The sequence below is a fragment of the Globicephala melas genome, chromosome 6 (genome assembly GCF_963455315.2).
Source record: "Globicephala melas chromosome 6, mGloMel1.2, whole genome shotgun sequence".
Taxonomy (NCBI): Eukaryota; Metazoa; Chordata; class Mammalia; order Artiodactyla; family Delphinidae; genus Globicephala; species Globicephala melas.
The window spans coordinates 99,828,179-99,844,632 of NC_083319.1; the positions used below are offsets into that span (position 1 = coordinate 99,828,179).

General features: G+C 50.6%; 2 protein-coding genes across 5 annotated transcripts in view; one reads left to right on the plus strand and one right to left on the minus strand.

The window, feature by feature from the left end:
- Positions 1–147: 147 nt before the first annotated feature.
- On the plus strand, positions 148–15,349 carry CCAR2 (cell cycle and apoptosis regulator 2). Of its 4 annotated transcripts, none has more exons than XM_030832612.3 (21): positions 151–326; positions 1,199–1,294; positions 1,564–1,655; positions 2,098–2,189; positions 2,394–2,508; positions 2,651–2,780; positions 2,966–3,062; positions 7,589–7,708; positions 9,412–9,634; positions 9,721–9,834; positions 10,146–10,309; positions 10,764–10,935; positions 11,031–11,261; positions 11,367–11,585; positions 12,228–12,372; positions 12,497–12,576; positions 13,249–13,395; positions 13,558–13,669; positions 13,760–13,948; positions 14,092–14,297; positions 14,524–15,349. In XM_030832612.3, exons 2-21 carry the CDS (start codon positions 1,237–1,239, stop codon positions 14,566–14,568), a joined length of 2,751 nt encoding a protein of 916 aa, XP_030688472.1. In that variant the 5' UTR covers positions 151–326; positions 1,199–1,236; the 3' UTR covers positions 14,569–15,349. The 4 variants fall into 4 exon arrangements, with proteins under 4 accessions (XP_030688469.1, XP_030688472.1, XP_030688470.1 ...); XM_030832610.3 differs by having other exon boundaries at positions 152–326; positions 12,494–12,576; XM_030832609.2 differs by having other exon boundaries at positions 148–326; positions 13,558–13,948.
- Positions 6,164–16,454, minus strand: part of BIN3 (bridging integrator 3) — a 53,596-nt gene continuing 43,305 nt past the window's right edge. Inside the window, exon 9 of the mRNA XM_030832637.2 lies at positions 6,164–16,448. Coding sequence (XP_030688497.1) covers positions 16,302–16,448 — 147 coding nt within the window. The 3' untranslated portion in view covers positions 6,164–16,301. The remainder of the gene's footprint in view (positions 16,449–16,454) is intronic.

Below are 16,454 nucleotides of genomic sequence, written 5' to 3' on the forward strand. Positions count from 1 at the left end.
TCCAGCAGTCTTGGGGCCAGGAACCAATTCTCCGAAGCCTGCTTTTCGAATGGGACACGTAAGAGAGGACACCACTGAGGCGCGGCTTCCTAACGCGCATCCGATCGGGGAAAGCGCACTTCCGCTCCACAGTTGGAGCGGGATGGCAGGCCGGGGTGGGGGAAGGGACAGGTCAGTGGATAGGAGGGAGGGACCATATCCGGGAGAGAGGCAGCTTCCGACCAGTGGTCGCGCTTCCGGAGAGGCGTTTCCGGTGGCGGCAGCAGCAGCGGCTGTGGTGGTTCCGGGTGTCTTTGTCCCCCCGGTGTCGCGGCCCTGGCCCGCAGGTGGGTTGCGGGGCCTTCCGCCGCCCCTCTGCCTCTTCGCCCCTCCCCTGGCCGAGGGGCTGCGAGGGCCGGGCCTCGAAGATGATCCGGGCGCGGAACGGGCCGAGCCCCCCTTCGGCCTGCAAGTTCCGTCTCCCTGGCAACGGTCTCGGCCCTGGGGGCGGGCGGGAGGAGGAGAAGCCGCGCGCCTTCGTCCTCCCACGGTGGCCTGGCCGCGGCCCGCCCCGGGAGACTCGGCGCCGGCGGCTGATGAGGCGGGAGCCGAGGGCCGGGGAGCGCGGGATCAAGAGGGCGGGCGCGCAGCCGGATTCGCGTTCGGCCGGGCCACGGAGCTGTCTTCCCACCCGCCCGTCCGGGGAACAACGGGCCGGGCTTCCGGGGAGAGGGCCCACACCATCTCCTCTCCGGCAGCAGCCTCCTCCATTTTTCCGGGCCTTGCGTGGAACTCTTTGGCGGATGCATTGAATGAATGAATGTCATCGGGGCTCTTTCCAACCCTCCACTCTCCCCAACCATCTGAGGGTGGCGTGGCATAGTGAGAGGAGCTCTAAGTTGTCGGGAGATCTGGGTGTGAGTCCTAGTTTTGTACCTACCTGGTTATGTGGCCTCGGGCAAGTCTCAGTCCCTCCGAGCTTCAGTTTCCTTTTCGTTGAAAGAACATAACAGTATCACCCATCACTAGATTATTGTGAGGGCTGACTGGAACATTGTAATTTCTCCATTTCCTGCTCCTTTTCATATTCTCGCCATCCGTCTCCTCCTTTCCTTCTCAGTATCCATCTCTCCATTTTCCTTAAGATCCTTAGTTCCTTTTTTGGGGTAGATGGAAAATTTCCCTATGGGCTGTTAATTTATTTCTTTTCTGATTGAAGGTTTTTCCCCAAGACTCTGAAAGAGGACAGCATTCCCAATGTCCCAGTTTAAGCGCCAGCGGATCAACCCACTACCAGGGGGACGCAACTTCTCAGGTGAACACCTTTATCTCTACCTGGCCTAGTACTGGGAAGTGTGTGTTTTGGAGTTAGTCTTTCAAAATGTGGCTTTTGGGGTTTCCCTGGTGGAGTGCAATTTGCTGCTGACTTTTCTTAGGAAAAAGCATGACCACAGTAGTTGTCGGCGAAACCCTGTGTGGGACATGCTTGGATCCACTTTGCTCTTTGGGTTTACCGTTTCCTCTAGCTGGACTAGTGCTTAAGATGGTAGGTGCAGTTTCTGGATTGCTTCTGTGTTCCAATAGGCGCAGCTTCAACATCTCTTTTGGGTCCTCCTCCTGGTTTGCTCACTCCTCCTGTGGCCACAGACCTGTCCCAAAATGCCAGGCACCTTCAGGTAGGTTGGGCATCCTATCTAGTGAGTTTCGGCACTCGGGACTACCCCAGCATGCATGGTTGCCCGATGCTTTCATTCTTACATCACAGTGTTCATCCTTCCTGACACTCCTGTCCTTGGCCAGTCCAGAGGCGACTAGACATCTGTGACTGGGGAGTCCTAGGTTCTGGCTCTAGGGAGATCTCTAGGGTGCTTCTTGGAATTAAAGAACTGGAAATCTTAGAAGAAGCTTATGACCCAAGAATCAGCATGACTCCCCCCAGTAGATTGATTGTGTCCACTGTACATATGCTTCCTTCTATATGTATGCTTCCTTCCATGGGAATCCGTGCAGTACTCTGATTGAGCTGAGGGTGGGGCGGGGTGGATGAAGATGAGATGCTAATGGCAGAGCATGGACAGATGCTCCCTGTTACCTTTAAACTGCACTCTTCTCTTACAGGGTGGAGAGAAGCAGCGGGTCTTCACTGGCATTGTTACCAGTTTGCATGACTACTTTGGGGTGGTGGATGAAGAGGTCTTTTTTCAGCTAAGGTAGGCTTGAGGCTGATCCCCTTCTGGAAATGCTTATTGGACTCAGTTCTGTCACCATGCTGGTGGGTCCCCTATAATGCCATTGCTTTGCTGTTGTTATGCAAGGTGTGAGAAATCTTGATGGCAAGGGCCTCATAGGGACAGTCAGGGTGGCTTGGCCAGGGTTTCTTTCCTGACTGGGTCTCCTGGCTTGTGTGCTGGCAGTGTGGTGAAGGGCCGGCTGCCCCAGCTGGGTGAGAAGGTGCTGGTGAAGGCTGCATACAACCCAGGCCAGGCAGTGCCCTGGAATGCTGTCAAGGTGCAAACGCTCTCCAACCAGGTATTCATCTCTCCTTGGCATGTTTATTGGAAAGGCGTGGGAGGGAACCTTACTTTGGTCAAGGGGTTGGGGCTGCATCTTTCCAAGGTAGTGAGCAGGTCAGCTATGGGATGCCCTGAATTTCCTGGTTACTGTCTTGCAGCCCCTACTGAAGTCCCCAGCACCTCCCCTTCTACATGTGGCAGCCCTGGGCCAGAAGCAAGGGATTCTGGGAGCTCAGCCCCAGCTGATCTTCCAGCCTCACCGGATTCCCCCACTCTTTCCTCAGAAGCGTGAGTACCAGTGGCATGGATATTGGGCGTGTGGCTTTATGGGGTACTTGGGATGAATGGACTTGTAACTGTTAGGTTGCTGCTCTCAGAATAGATGTGGGTATTTCATGCACTGGAAGAAAGGTACAGGAAAGTTGGGCAAATATTTAGGGGGTTTTGAGTCACCAGCCATTTCCTTTCTGCAGCTCTGAGTCTCTTCCAAACATCCCATACGCTTCATCTGAGCCACCTGAACAGATTTCCTGCTCGGGGCCCTCATGGACGATTGGATCCGGGCCGAAGGTAAGAGGATGGTCAAGCAAGAAAGGAAAGGTGTTTTATTTTATTTGCCTCTAAGACAATGTACCTTTTTTTTTTTGGCCACCTGTTGACACTAACATTCTCTTTCAACAGCTAGATCCTAGTCCCTTTACCCTGAAATAGGCTGATACATTGAGATGTATATACAAATATCGGAACTTCATAAGCTGGTTCAGCAAGTAGGGATTTGGTGTAATTCATTTTTCATAGTATCACGTTGAATTTTTTAATAATATAATTTTCCTTTTTATTTCTTGTGCATAAGATTGAGCCACCAAGAATCAAAACTATCAAGAAAATAGTAATTGTCCAAAAAAAGTAACTCTGCAGTGTATTTTTAAAATTGAAGCATAGTTTACAATATTATACCAGTAGATTGGCTATTTTTATATATTACGAGGTGATCACCGCAATAGGTAGTTACCATCTGTCACCATACAAAGCTATTACTATATCATTGAGTGTATCCTCTGTGCTGTATGTTACATCCCCATGACTTGTTTTGTAACTGGAAGTTTGTACCTCTTAATACCTTCTCACCTATTTTGCCCATTCCCCCCAACCTCCTCCCCTCTAGTGACCACCAGTGTGTTCTCTATACCTGTGAGTCTGTTTCTGGTTTTTTTATGTTTGTGCATTTGTTTTGTCTTTTAGTTTCCTCCAGTGCATAATTTAATTCTTAGTCTAAAATGTGTTTCTTTAAATACACTGTACAGTTCAGTGGTGTGGTAGACTGTGTGTGTTGCACTCTGCCCAGAAATCCAGGTCTGTGCCATGGATATGCAGACACGGCCTTTTGTGGAGCAGGCATGGTGGATTTGGGCCTTTGGGGCATCCCAGGCCATCCTGTATCATCTGTGAGCGTTGGGGGCTGCCAGGAGGAGCGTACTTCCTGTTCTCTCTGGCTCACATGTTCCTCATCCTGCCTTACTCTCTCCCTAAAAGCTTTTGTTTATATCCCTAGGGCTTACGCTCTAGACTAGTTTGCTTTGAAGACTTGTTCTAGTTCTGTCCGTCTTCATTTTAAATTTTATTATGAAAAATTTCAAGTATAAGCATAGTAAGTAAAAAAGGATGATGAACCTTCACATACCCATCACCCAGCTTAAACAAGTATCAGTATCTGCCATTCTTTGTCATCTGCTCCCTGCCTTGTACTTGATTTTTTTTTTTAAGGTAGAATTTATTTAGGTTGATGTGCACAAATCTTAGATGGACAGTTTTGACAAATGGAAAATTCTGTGTAACTCTCACCCCTATTAAGATATAGAACATTTCCATCACTCTAGAAGGTGTTCTCATGTTCTGGTTCTCGTCTGAAATAAGAACTGTTCTGAGAAGGAAACAGCCCCCTATCCCAGAGGCCAGTAGATTATTACACGGTAAGGGCTGAGAATGCGGTCCACTGAGAACATGTAAAAGGAGCATGGAGTTCCTCAGAGAAAAAGTTTAGGCAAAGTGATGTAGCTAGGCTCTGTGCTGAAGCTACTGTTTGTTCCCTCGGGATAGGTCACGTGAACACTAAGGAGGCGGGAAAGCTTTGATTGTGTAGGATTGTTTTCCACAGTGTCTCTGCTTGAAACACTTTCATTCTCAAGTTACTGGTATACGTCTTGCATACACCCATCTTCTTGGTCTTCAAAATTTACAAGGACTTTCCACCTCTTACATTCCATGAGTTTATTAAAGGCTTCATTCAAAATCACAGCAGGTGCCCTCGGGGATAATGTAGCCTGGGTGGAAATCAGTGGCTGCTATTGACTTCCTGCTTTAGGTTCACATTCAGCCTTTCTGTATAGCCAGTTGCATTTGATTGTCCTGGACATGCCAAGCCCCGTGCAAGACCTATGTTCTGTTACTTTGGCCATAATGCTTCAGTGTCATGGCTTCTCGAGAAAGGAGACATGACCATTGGGAGGGAGATATTACCATCAGTCAGTAGAGAGAATTTGCAGACTCATTCTGCAAAGGGGGCAGTAGGAATGAGGTCACCCTGAGGGGGAACAACAATTTATAATGGAGTCACCCATGTTAGCGTTTGACTGGAAACCAGGTTTTATTTTGAACTTCAGGTTTTGGGAGGCAGGAAACAGTGTCTCCTTTGGATTGCTAATGCTGGACTACTGCGGTTTTTGGACAGGGCTATCCAGCTGGATATACCATCTCAGTATCCTGCTGAGGTTACGGAGATGGCTTCCACTGGTCATTCCTTATAACCTGTTCCTGGCAATACACGGTAAGGGGAGAAAACTGCTTGCTGAGTTTACAGAATTCAGTGGAACATCCACTTTAACTTGAGGTTGACAGCATTTACTGAAGAGTTCACTTCAGTCATGGGTGAGCTGAAGAGAGTTGTTAAAATGACTTTGCAACAGTTCTTCTGTTAGAGACACAGAAGCACTGACATCCCACAAGGGCAAGATTAGAAGGCAGCTTTTGGAGGGAGATGCTATGAACAAGGAAATTACCCAGGCAGAAATATGAGAAAAGAAGAAAAACTTTGTGTTAAATATAATCAAGTTTGTTACTCAGGGGTGTAATGACTAGGGAAACAACCCAGGCAGGTCTAAAGGGAAAGAGTAGACACCTTCTGGTAAATATAATCAACTTGGCATTACCTCAGCACGAAGAATTGACAATTGATTTTATTTCTCTTGTGAGACATGGGGGTTTTTTCCCCTTATCAGTCTGGCATTTTATGATGGTCTAAAGGTTTTTTCTCTTCTATTATTTTTTTTATTGCCCCCATAACATAGTGATACTATAATAAGTGATTTATTACAAAAATGTATAAAGTAGTGCATGCTATTATATAAAGTTAAAAATACTATAAAAATATATCATTCCCTCTTTTCCTTTAAAGGTAGCCATTTAAAAACTTTTAAATTAAAGTATAGTTGATTTACAACATTGTATTAGTTCCAGGTGTACAACATAGCAGTTGTACTCCATTTAAAGTTATAAAATGTTGGCTATGTTCCCTGTGCTGTGCATTACACCTTTGTATCTTATTTATTTTGTATATAGTAGTTTGTACCTCTTAATCTCTTACCCTTATCTTCCCCCCCATCCCCAAGGTAACCATTCTTAAAGACCTTTAGAAAATAATTTTGAAAAGCAAATTTACTTTCTGCTACTTTTTCCCCCCATGTTCTTTTCTAGTCTTTGTCTATATATATGCATACTTTTTATAATTTAAATCTTTGAGTTCAGATTTTTTTATACGTTCTTATCGAACATCTGTTCCATATTGCACTGTAATCCTCATAATTGTTTTAATGGCTGTATGATTACTGTACTTATTTACTATGAAAATTCAGGATTGCTAGATACACACATGGTTTTCTTTTTTTTTTTATACATTTATTTATTTTATTTTTGGCTGTGTTGGGTCTTTGTTGCTGCGCGCGAGCTTTCTCTAGTTGCGGTGAGCGGGGTCTACTCCTCATTGCGGTGCGTGGACTTCTCATTGTGGTGGCTTCTCGTGTTGCAGAGCACGGGCTCTAGGCACAGGGGCTTCAGTAGTTGTGGCACGCGGGCTCTAGAGCGCAGGCTCAGTAGTTGTGGCAGACGGGCTTAGTTGCTCCGCGGCATGTGGGATCTTCCCGGACCAGGGCTCGAAGCCGTGTCCCCTGCATTGGCAGGCGGGTTCTTAACCACGGTGCCACCAGGGAAGTGCCACATGTGGTTTTCTTACTCGGCTTGAATTTCTTCTACTATATATAACCTTTTTTCTTCTTCTGAATTAACTTCCTTGGGATAAATTTTTAAGAGTGAAATTACTGGATCGAAGGGTTTCAGTATTTTTATGACTCTAATGTGTAGTGTTAAGGGTTTTTACCAGAACTGTCTTTTTTTTTTTTTTTTTTGCGGTACGCGGGCCTCTCACTGTTGTGGCCTCTCCCGTTGCGGAGCACAGGCTCTGGACGCGCAGACTCAGCGGCCATGGCGCACGGGCCCAGCCGTTCCCCGGCATGTGGGATCTTCCCAGACCGGGGCACTAACCCGTGTCCCCTGCATCGGCAGGCGGACTCTCAGCCACTGGGCCACCAGGGAAGCCCCAGAACTGTCTCTTTTAGTGAAACTTGACAGAACCCGTAGCATGGTGCCATATGTATATATATCTTAGTAAAAAAAAAATCAGTTAAATTCTTCTTCTCATTTCAAAAAATTATATTAAATATAAGAAAATTATTCATCACCTTTATCTGTCAGAGGTATCCACCATTAATATTTCTTTTTAAAGCTTTTTTTGGCACATTTGAGGCACTATTGTATATATAGTGTTCCATATAATTCTTTTTGTTTAACATGAATGGTTTTCTGTGTTATTAAAAGCATTTAAATATCTTAATGTCTTTTGTAGCACTCTTATATGACTGTTAGCATGGCTTCTTTATTTTTAAAGTTGGGGATTCAGATGGTTTCCAGTTCTTTTTAGGCCAGTATGTACTGAATCTATATGTAACAGTGTGGTCTCTTCCTTCTGGTAATGGATCAACCTCCAGCGATGACTATGACTCCAAGAAACGCAAACAGCGGGCTGGTGGAGAGCCTTGGGGTGCTAAGAAACCAAGGCATGACCTGCCTCCTTACCGAGTCCATCTCACTCCCTACACTGTGGACAGGTGAGTGGTGAGGCTGGGGTGGGGGCTGAGACTTGTAGCTGGTAACAGTTTCTTGTGTAAGTGAGATATAGTCTGGGAGTAAGAGTGAGTGAGTGTATGTGTGTGTGCGCGCGCGTGCGTGCGTGCGCTCATGACCTTTTTGTTTCACTTTTGTTTTTTAATGTGACAGATTTTTTACTTCAAAATCTCAAGTTCTGACCAGCATAGCACCACTGACATGGGTGCCCTTGATAGAACTTTATGATTTGATCACCAGAAATTGTTAGGCCAGGCTATAATCAAGGCTTATCAATCAACATCCAGGTGCCCAATACCAGTTGTAAGTCAGGTAGAAACTGGGGGTCATAGGAACCATGGGACTGGTTTCCCAGGGAAGCTCTAAATTATTTTTTAAGTGCTACAGCATGTATGAGGACACTGGCCCACAAGCTTACTCCGCACACGTAGAAACTCACTGACTGAGAGGTAGATGAGCAATTCCAGATTCCATCTAGCAGGGGAGATGCAGGGCTCCAGCTGCTGTATTAGAGATAAGGCCCCAGAGCCAAGTCCACCTAAGTCCGAGCTGAGGTGAGGGCAGCCTCCTGGCACCACCTCCTCAAGATGGCAGGGAAGGAGGGCTGCCACTGTTCTTCCCCTGTCACCGCTTCCTCTCTCCAGGCCCAGGCAGGGCTTGTTTTTCTCCATGCTGACCCACCTGCCTCCCAAGGTTAATCTGATGAGATACTGGTCCCCACATCATCACCACTGGAGGGGTGAATGTAGAGCCTCCTCATGTGGTCAGAACATGACCGCTAACAATTAGCCACACACACACAGCTGTGGTTTTTTTCCTAAAACACAACTGGAAACCTATTGTACATACCGTTCAGTACTTTGCTTTTTCACTTGTCTTGGAATTTATTCTACGTTAAAGTTTATTAGACTGATCTCATTCTTTTTAGCAACTGCACAGCATTCTACTAAATGAATGGACCAGAATTTATTTAACCAGTTCTCCATTTTTAGTCTTTAATTATCCTAAACATTGTTGTAATAATAAACATCCTTCTCTATACATCTGCGTGGACAGGTGCGAGCATTTTATTGCGCTCAATTCCTAGAAATGGAGTAGCTGGCTCACAGGTCTGTCAGCCTTGACAGGTATTGCCAGGCCGCTCACAGAGGCGGTATCGGTTTACGTTCTCACACGAGGTGTGAGGTTCTTGCACCCCCAGCCTTTGCCAACACTGTTATCCAGCTTTGTGATCTTTGTCAGTCTGATAGGTGAAAAGTGATACCCTGATTTGAATTTAATTATGAGTGAGATTGAGCATGTTTTCATGAGCTCCTAAGTCTCATTTCTTTTTCTAAGTTATCTGTTGCTGTCCGTTTTTCCAGTTTTCTCTTAGACTTGTGAACTTTGTTAGTGACTTGTGGGTTCCTTTTATATTAAGACAGTGACCCTTTTCTCTTTCACATATTGCAGATGTCTTTTGTTTTCCTTCCCCAGATTGACTTTATTTTGCCACTAGAGGTTGTGACATTTTAATGGTCAAGTCTGATCCATTTTTATCTTTTCAGAAGTGTCTTACTTAGAAAGCTCTTCTTTTCTCAGATTATAAAATAATCTGCTCCCTTTTTCTTTCAGGTCTTTTATGGTTCCATTTTTAAAAATAATTTAGTCTTGGCTCCATCTGGACTCCCTTGCTTTCTTCCCATAGCTCCACCTGTGACTTCTTAGAACTCCAGCGCCGCTACCGCACCCTGCTGGTTCCCGCAGATTTTCTGGCTGTGCACCTGAGCTGGCTGTCGGCCTTCCCTCTGAGCCAGCCCTTTTCCCTCCATCATCCAAGCCGCATCCAGGCATCTTCTGAGAAGGAGCCAGCTCCAGACGCTGGTGCTGAGCCCACGTCCACAGACAGTGACCCTGCTTACAGTTCCAAGGTGAGTTGGCTGGGGTCCTGCCTCTTTATCCCGTTGTTGGAGGCTGAGAAAGCTCTCGAGTGTCTCCTTTATGCTGTCCCTACCAGGTACTGCTGCTCTCTTCCCCGGGGTTGGAGGAATTGTATCGTTGTTGCATGCTCTTCGTGGATGATATGACTGAGCCAAGGGAGACGCCAGAACATCCTCTGAAGCAAATTAAAGTAAGAGCTGGAGCCCAGGAGGCAAGACTCACTCACTGATGATGTTCAGTTCCTGTCAGCTCTGCTCCTGCTCAGGAACTCATAGAAGCGGGGTTTCGGGGCTGAGATACCAGTCGTTTTACCGGGAGGACAGCATGGCTGAGAGATGTTCTTTCTTATCAGAATTATATGGGGTTCACATTCATGGGTAGAGATACCCCTCCCGCCCCCAGTGTGGCGGACCCTTTGTTCCCCACTGGTGGCAGGTTGCCTCCCTGTGGGAGACCCACATGATTGGTTTTTCGTTTCTTACCCCTGATCTCTTTTTGCAGTTTTTGCTGGGCCAGAAAGAAGAGGAGGTAGTGTTGGTGGGGGGCGAGTGGTCTCCTTCTCTGGATGGCCTCGACCCCAAGGGCGACCCGCAGGTGCTCGTCCGCACTGCCATCCGCTGCGCGCAAGCCCAGACCGGCATCGACTTGAGTGCCTGCACCAAGTGGTGAGTGGCTGCCCGAGCTGTTGTCTGTGGCTGCCCAGTGAGTGGCGAGACCCGGCAGGGAGCCAGGCTTCTGCTGGGCCTTTCTGACCTGTTAGTTCCCGTCTGTTCCCTAGTCCCTGCTCGTCACCCCCTCCCTCCAGCCCTCGCAGTGGTCGTGAGCACGGCGAGGGGTGTGTAAGTGTGTTGAAGGCCAGCTGACCCTCCAAGGCTCGTCAGGTGTGGCCCCACAGCCACATTCCGTGCTCCTTCTTGTTGCCATGGCACCTCGGATAGTAATTGTCTGCTTACTTGTCTCTCCCCACTGACTAACCATTTCTTGAAGACTTGGTCTATATTTTATTTCTGTACTGTCAGAATTTGGCACACAGTATGTGCTCATTAAATGCTGATTGGAAACTGAAGCCCTCACAAATGTCATGGGTCAGTTCTGCATTTTTCCTTCTGCTGTGAGCAGGTGGCGCTTTGCCGAGTTTCAGTACCTGCAGCTGGGACCCCCGAGGCGGCTCCAGACCGTGGTGGTGTACCTGCCGGACATCTGGACCATCATGCCTACTTTGGAAGAGTGGGAGGCCCTGTGCCAGCAGAAAGCTGCAGAGGCAGCTCCCCCGCCCCAGGAGGTGCCAGTGGTAAGGCTGAGCCTTACGAACACGTGGGGAAAGTAGAGGCCCTGGGCCCTAACCCCTGGACCCAGATGGTCATAGCTCTTGACTTTTCGTCACAGGAAACAGAGCCTACAGAACAGGCAGCTGATGTATCAGAGCAGGCAGCAGACACCTCTAAACAGAATGCAGAGAATCCGGAGGTCACTGCACAGCAGGAAATGGACACCGATCTCCCAGAGGCCCCTCCACCCCCTCTAGAACCTGCTGTCATGGCACGCCCCAGCTGTGTAAACCTGTCCATCCATAGTATCGTGGAGGACCGGAGGCCAAAAGAAAGGATCTCTTTTGAGGTAGGTGTAGGAGTCTGGGGCCTGTGGGGCAGGGCGTATAGGATGGTGGGGTTTGGAATACCCCATTTTTTGATGCTCGTGACCCGTTGTTGCCTCTTCCACCAGGTGATGGTGTTGGCTGAGCTGTTTCTGGAGATGCTGCAGAGGGATTTTGGCTATAGGATTTATAAGATGCTGCTGAGCCTTCCTGAAAAGGTCGTGGCCGCACCTGAACCTGAGAAGGAGGAGGCGGCCAAGGAGGAAGAAGCGGTCAAGGAGGAGTCCAAGGAGTCCAAGGATGAGGTACAGAGTGAGGGCACAGCTGCCGAGTCAGATGCCCCGCCGGTGAGTACCTCTGACCCCGTGCACGGGCACTGGGGCTGCACATGGTAATGCTGAACACAACTGGGGCGCTGCGTGGCACCAGCGCTGCTCAGAGTGCTTTAGGGCTCTCCTCTCATCACCCCTCGCTCACTGCGCACACGCGCTCTGTGACCCTGGTGTGACTCAGGTGCGGGGCGCCTAACTCTCCCACGTGGCCACACAGCCCGGAGGTGGTTGGTGTACCTGGGAGAAGGGAGGCGGGCCTGGAGCAGTGAAGGGAAGCGTGGTTGACACGGCAGCATGGAAGTCTCCATTAATAGGAATGCTTTGATGGGTACAGGTGTTTCGATTACCTGACGGTTAACTAGAACACTGCATTTTCTTAAACATTTCTAAAGCACATGGGTCTTCTTCTTGCCTAAATACTGTCAAGTAAACAAATTTTTTACGGGACTGAGATTGACTCTTGAGGAAAATCCCAGGTATCTGGAACTCGCCCTGGTCTGCTCTGTGACCCCCATGTAACGAAGTGTGTTAAATGAGACGTTGTGTATGTGCCTTCGGCGCGGTGCCTGAACGCGGCTGACGCACAGATGTTAACCGTTGTTATTGTTGGTAGTCACAGGGGCAGTTCCTCTCATCATCTTGGTCTGCTTCTCCTAGAAGGAAGACGGGCTTTTGCCCAAACCCCCATCTTCTGGGGGAGAGGAAGAAGAGAAACCCCGGGGCGAGGTGTCCGAGGACCTCTGCGAGATGGCCCTGGACCCCGAACTGCTGCTCCTGAGGGACGATGGGGAGGAGGAGTTCGGTATGTCTGGCGCCTGCCCGGGTGGCGGCTTCCTGGCTCTGTGGCTCCCGTCCTGGCTGTGTGTGGAGCCAGTCCGGGCCTGTGTGCTCCCAGCTCCAAGTTCATCTCTGGCTTTCTGTAGCAGGAGCCAAGCTGGAGGATTCCGAGGTCCGGTCGGTTGCCTCGAATCAGTCAGAGATGGAGTTCTCATCCCTTCAGGACATGGTGAGACCTCTGTGCCTCTCTGGGTCTCAGTGATAGGAAAGCTTAGCAAGGCCTCTGACTCACTCCTGGGAAAGGGGTGCTTTTCCTAAATGACCTCTGGCATCTTCTGATAGACGAAGGACGAAAGGTGGTTCCTGGCTTATGGGATGGCATGCTCGTAGGATCCAGGCGAGCACTTCGGTATCTCCATCAGGGCGGATCTAAGCGAGCTGTCTGACCTGGGAGCACCCAAGATTCCTCTGTGTGACAGCCCCTGGGGTGAAAATGCCCCAAAGACGCCTTTGGTTACAGGCCAAGGGACTTGCCTGGCCCAGGGTCAGGTCTCTAACTGGAAGGTGTGAGTGTGTCAGCCAAGCTGCTAGATTCTTTTTGTGTTTTTTAAACTTTTCTTTTTATGTTGGAGTATAGCCAATTAACAATGTTGTGGCAGTTTCAGGTGCACAGCAAAGAGACTCAGCCATACATGTACATGTATCCATTCTCCCCCAAACTCCCCTCCCATCCAGGCTGCCGCATAACATTGAGCAGAGTTCCCTGTGCTATATACAGTAGGTCCTTGTTGGTTATCCATTTTAAATATCAAGCGGCTTGATTTTATAAGGGCTTCGTCCTGGGTGATTGAGCATCAAGGGACCTGTTTGTAAATCCTGTTCTTCCTTGTTTCTCTTTTAGCCCAAGGAGCTGGACCCCTCTCCTGTGCTCCCTCTGGACTGTCTTCTTGCTTTTGTCTTCTTTGATGCCAACTGGTGTGGCTACTTGCATCGGCGAGACTTGGAGAGGATCCTGCTTACCCTTGGGCTCCGGCTCAGCGCAGAGCAGGTGCCTTCTCATGCCCCGCCCTAGGCCTCTCTGAGATGCCTCGCCCGACATCCTCGTGTGCATGCGCGGCTCGGGATGCTGTGGTTCTAGGTTCTTGCACGCCATTGTGGGGGGACTTGCACCTTCTCATCCGTGGGCATCTTGGGTGTGTGCTTCCTACAGGCCAAACAGCTGGTCAGCAGGGTGGTGGCCCAGAACATCTGCCAGTATCGGAGCCTTCAGTACAGCCGCCCGGAGGGCCCGGACGGGGGGCTCCCTGAGGAGGTGCTCTTCGGTGCGTACTGTGCTCTGCGGCCTTCTGGGGACAGCGGAGCAGGCTGCTTTCTCCCGGGACCGTCTCTGAGTCTTTTCACGGCCCTTCTAGGAAACCTGGACCTGCTACCTCCTCCTGGGAAGAGTGCCAAGCCGGGCGCTGCCCCTGTGGAGCACAAGGGCCTGGTGTCCCACAACGGCAGCCTCATCAACGTGGGGAACCTGCTGCAGCGTGCGGAGCAGCAGGACAGCGGGCGGCTCTACCTGGAGAACAAGATTCACACACTGGAGCTGAAGCTGGGTGAGTGGCTGGCGGCGCGGGGACCTGTTGCAGCCGGGCGCAGACGCAAGGAGCCGAGCGGGACGCCCGCCCCTCAGCCTCCAGCCCTCTGGCCCTACACTCCCCTCCTTAGCTTGGCAGTCTTTCCTGTCTTCCCCCGCCAGAGGAGAGCCATAACCGCTTCTCAGCCACTGAAGTGACGAATAAGACGCTGGCCGCAGAGATGCAGGAGCTGAGAACCCGGCTGGCTGAGGCTGAGGAGACGGCCCGGACGGCGGAGCGACAGAAGCACCAGCTTCAGCGGCTGCTACAGGAGTTCCGAAGGCGCCTGACTCCCCTGCAGCTTGAGGTGCAGCGGATGGTTGAAAAGGTGAGCCTCCTGGGAGAGCCGGCCGCCGGGCGGGGAGGCTGGGTCAGGGCAGCCGGCACGGGGCCGGGCCCAGGTGTGCCTTGCTTCCGCCTCCATGCGCTAGTTTCTTATGGAATCGATCAGTCAGCAGCTGGCACCCTGGAGTCTCCCAGGAGGAAGTGCTCAGTAGTCCTCGGATCTCGGCCCTTCCTCTGAGTCCGATTCTCGTGACATCTGTTTCAAACAGGCAGACAGCTGGGTAGAGAAGGAGGAGCCAGCACCTAGCAACTGAGGGCCTGGTGCAGGAGCTGCCATCCTGTGAGGTCAGCGATGGAGCCTGCTGAAGTTAGAGCCCTTCTGGTTCTAGAAAGAAGCTGGAGCAGGACCTGGGAGCCATAGGCAGGGGTGGCTGACCCCTGTGCTCGGCCTCTGTAGAGGAGCTCAGGCCGTCAGGGTGGGGTCTGTCTGTGCCGTGTGGGACGGATGAGTGAGGAAGCCGGTTCCACTTGCAACTAAATCCAACATCTTCTGCACCCCTCGAATGTCATTTTGCCCTCTACCTTGGGATTCCTCCTGGGGCCCTTTCGTCTTGTGCTTTCTCCTGTCCTCTTCCAGTTTAGAATAAGACGGGAGGAAAAGGCTTTTTGAGTCTGTTGTAAGGTCTGATGCCAATAAACTGAAGAAACAGACGCGGAAGCTGGCTGGGGGTAAGAGCCCCTTCCTCCGGATGGCACAAATCCTGCCAGGTTTCAGGAGCAGGTTCTGGGGGGAAGGGTCTCCCGTGGCCATCGCAGGAACAGTCAGTCAGTGCTAGCGAGCGTTTAGCGCTGGGCAGTGTTTGGCAGTGAACACTGTTCCAGCCACCCCAGACTTGCCAGAAGAAACCAGCACCTCTTTTCCCTGGCTCCCCATGTTCAGAATGTGGTATTGGCTCTGGCCCAGCCTTTTCCCTGTTCCCCATAAGTCTCGCCTCTTTCCATAATCCGTGGTTTCAGTTTGACTTTGTATATAAAGTGTTCTGTTTTGGTTTTTTTTGGCTTTTTGTTTTTTAAATAAACCAAAGTCAAAACAAACTAAGTGTCCTCCGTAACTCTCCCCTCGCTCCTCTTCTAGGTCTGCCTGTGCTCCGCCCTCCTCCCAACCCTCAGCGCAGCCTCTGCTCGATGCAGGTGTCACCTCCGGAGGGTGGAGGGGTGCAGCTCTGGGCTCTGCTGCCCAGGAGGGGGGCTGCCGCGGGGTCTGGGAAAGACTTGGGGTGGCTCCTCCCCTCCTCTCTTTAGTTACGGCACAACAATACACGGACATTTTATTGAAAACTTTTTACTTGGAAAAATAAAATCCCAAATAATGAGGTAAGACATAAACCCACTGTTGTTGCTCTGAGGCCTGTGACTCGGTCTGTGACATTTTGTGGGGTAGGCTGTTGACATGCGTTGAGTCCCAGCTTCCTAGGGAAGCTGCAAGACTTGGGGCTCTGCCCCGCGGTTGACCCAAAGTCTAGAAGTGGGCAGAGCCGGCCGCTGTCTTGCCGAGAGGCTGGGGTGAGGGGCCTGTTGCGGCTGGGAGACCGTGGCTTTCACATTGCCCAGGGCAGTGTCGAGGCCTCTCCCAGAACAGGCGAGTCTGAGGTGAAAAGGCAGCAAGGGTGGGTGACTCCCCAGGGTGGCCCTTTTGGAGGTAGAAGTGATCCCAACCGTGCAAGCCAGGCTAAGACTTCAAGGGAGCAGACAAGAGCCCAGGCTCTGGCCCTAGGCCAGGATGCACTTTGGACGGTCCTTTAGGGCCTAAGACAGTCTACACTGCTTACCTGTCGGTGGGTTCTTGCTACGAGTGGGGAGGTGAGAGCCTGCTCGGGGCTCCTGGTTCCAGACTCATTCCCAAGGCTGGGGTGGTGCAGTGGGAGCTGCCGGTATCCCCATCCTTCTCCCAGGCAAGGCCCCTTTGCTCCCTGATGCCCGAGCCTGAGCTCGTGAAGCGTAAGCTAGAGAGGCCGACTGGTGTTTCAGAGACTTCCGAGGGCCGGGCTCAGTCATCGGCCACGATGGAGAGGGCTCTGAGCTCGCTCAGTCTGGCCTCGTTCTCCCGCTCCCGCTGCTCATCAGGACGGCCGGGCTGGGCAAGCTGCTGGGTCAGGTCTCCGAAAATCTTGTGCATTTCCGAGTAGTACACGACCTGGGG

What these genes read in the sequence shown, in the direction of transcription:
- CCAR2 (XM_030832609.2), top strand. Translation starts at nt 1,237, where the DNA reads ATGTCCCAGTTTAAGCGCCAGCGGATCAACCCACTACCAGGGGGACGC. An exon ending in AGGGGGACGCAACTTCTCAG is followed by an intron (nt 1,295 to 1,563) that starts GTGAACACCTTT and finishes GTGTTCCAATAG; the next exon opens with GCGCAGCTTCAACATCTCTT. An exon ending in CCCACTCTTTCCTCAGAAGC is followed by an intron (nt 2,781 to 2,965) that starts GTGAGTACCAGT and finishes TCCTTTCTGCAG; the next exon opens with CTCTGAGTCTCTTCCAAACA.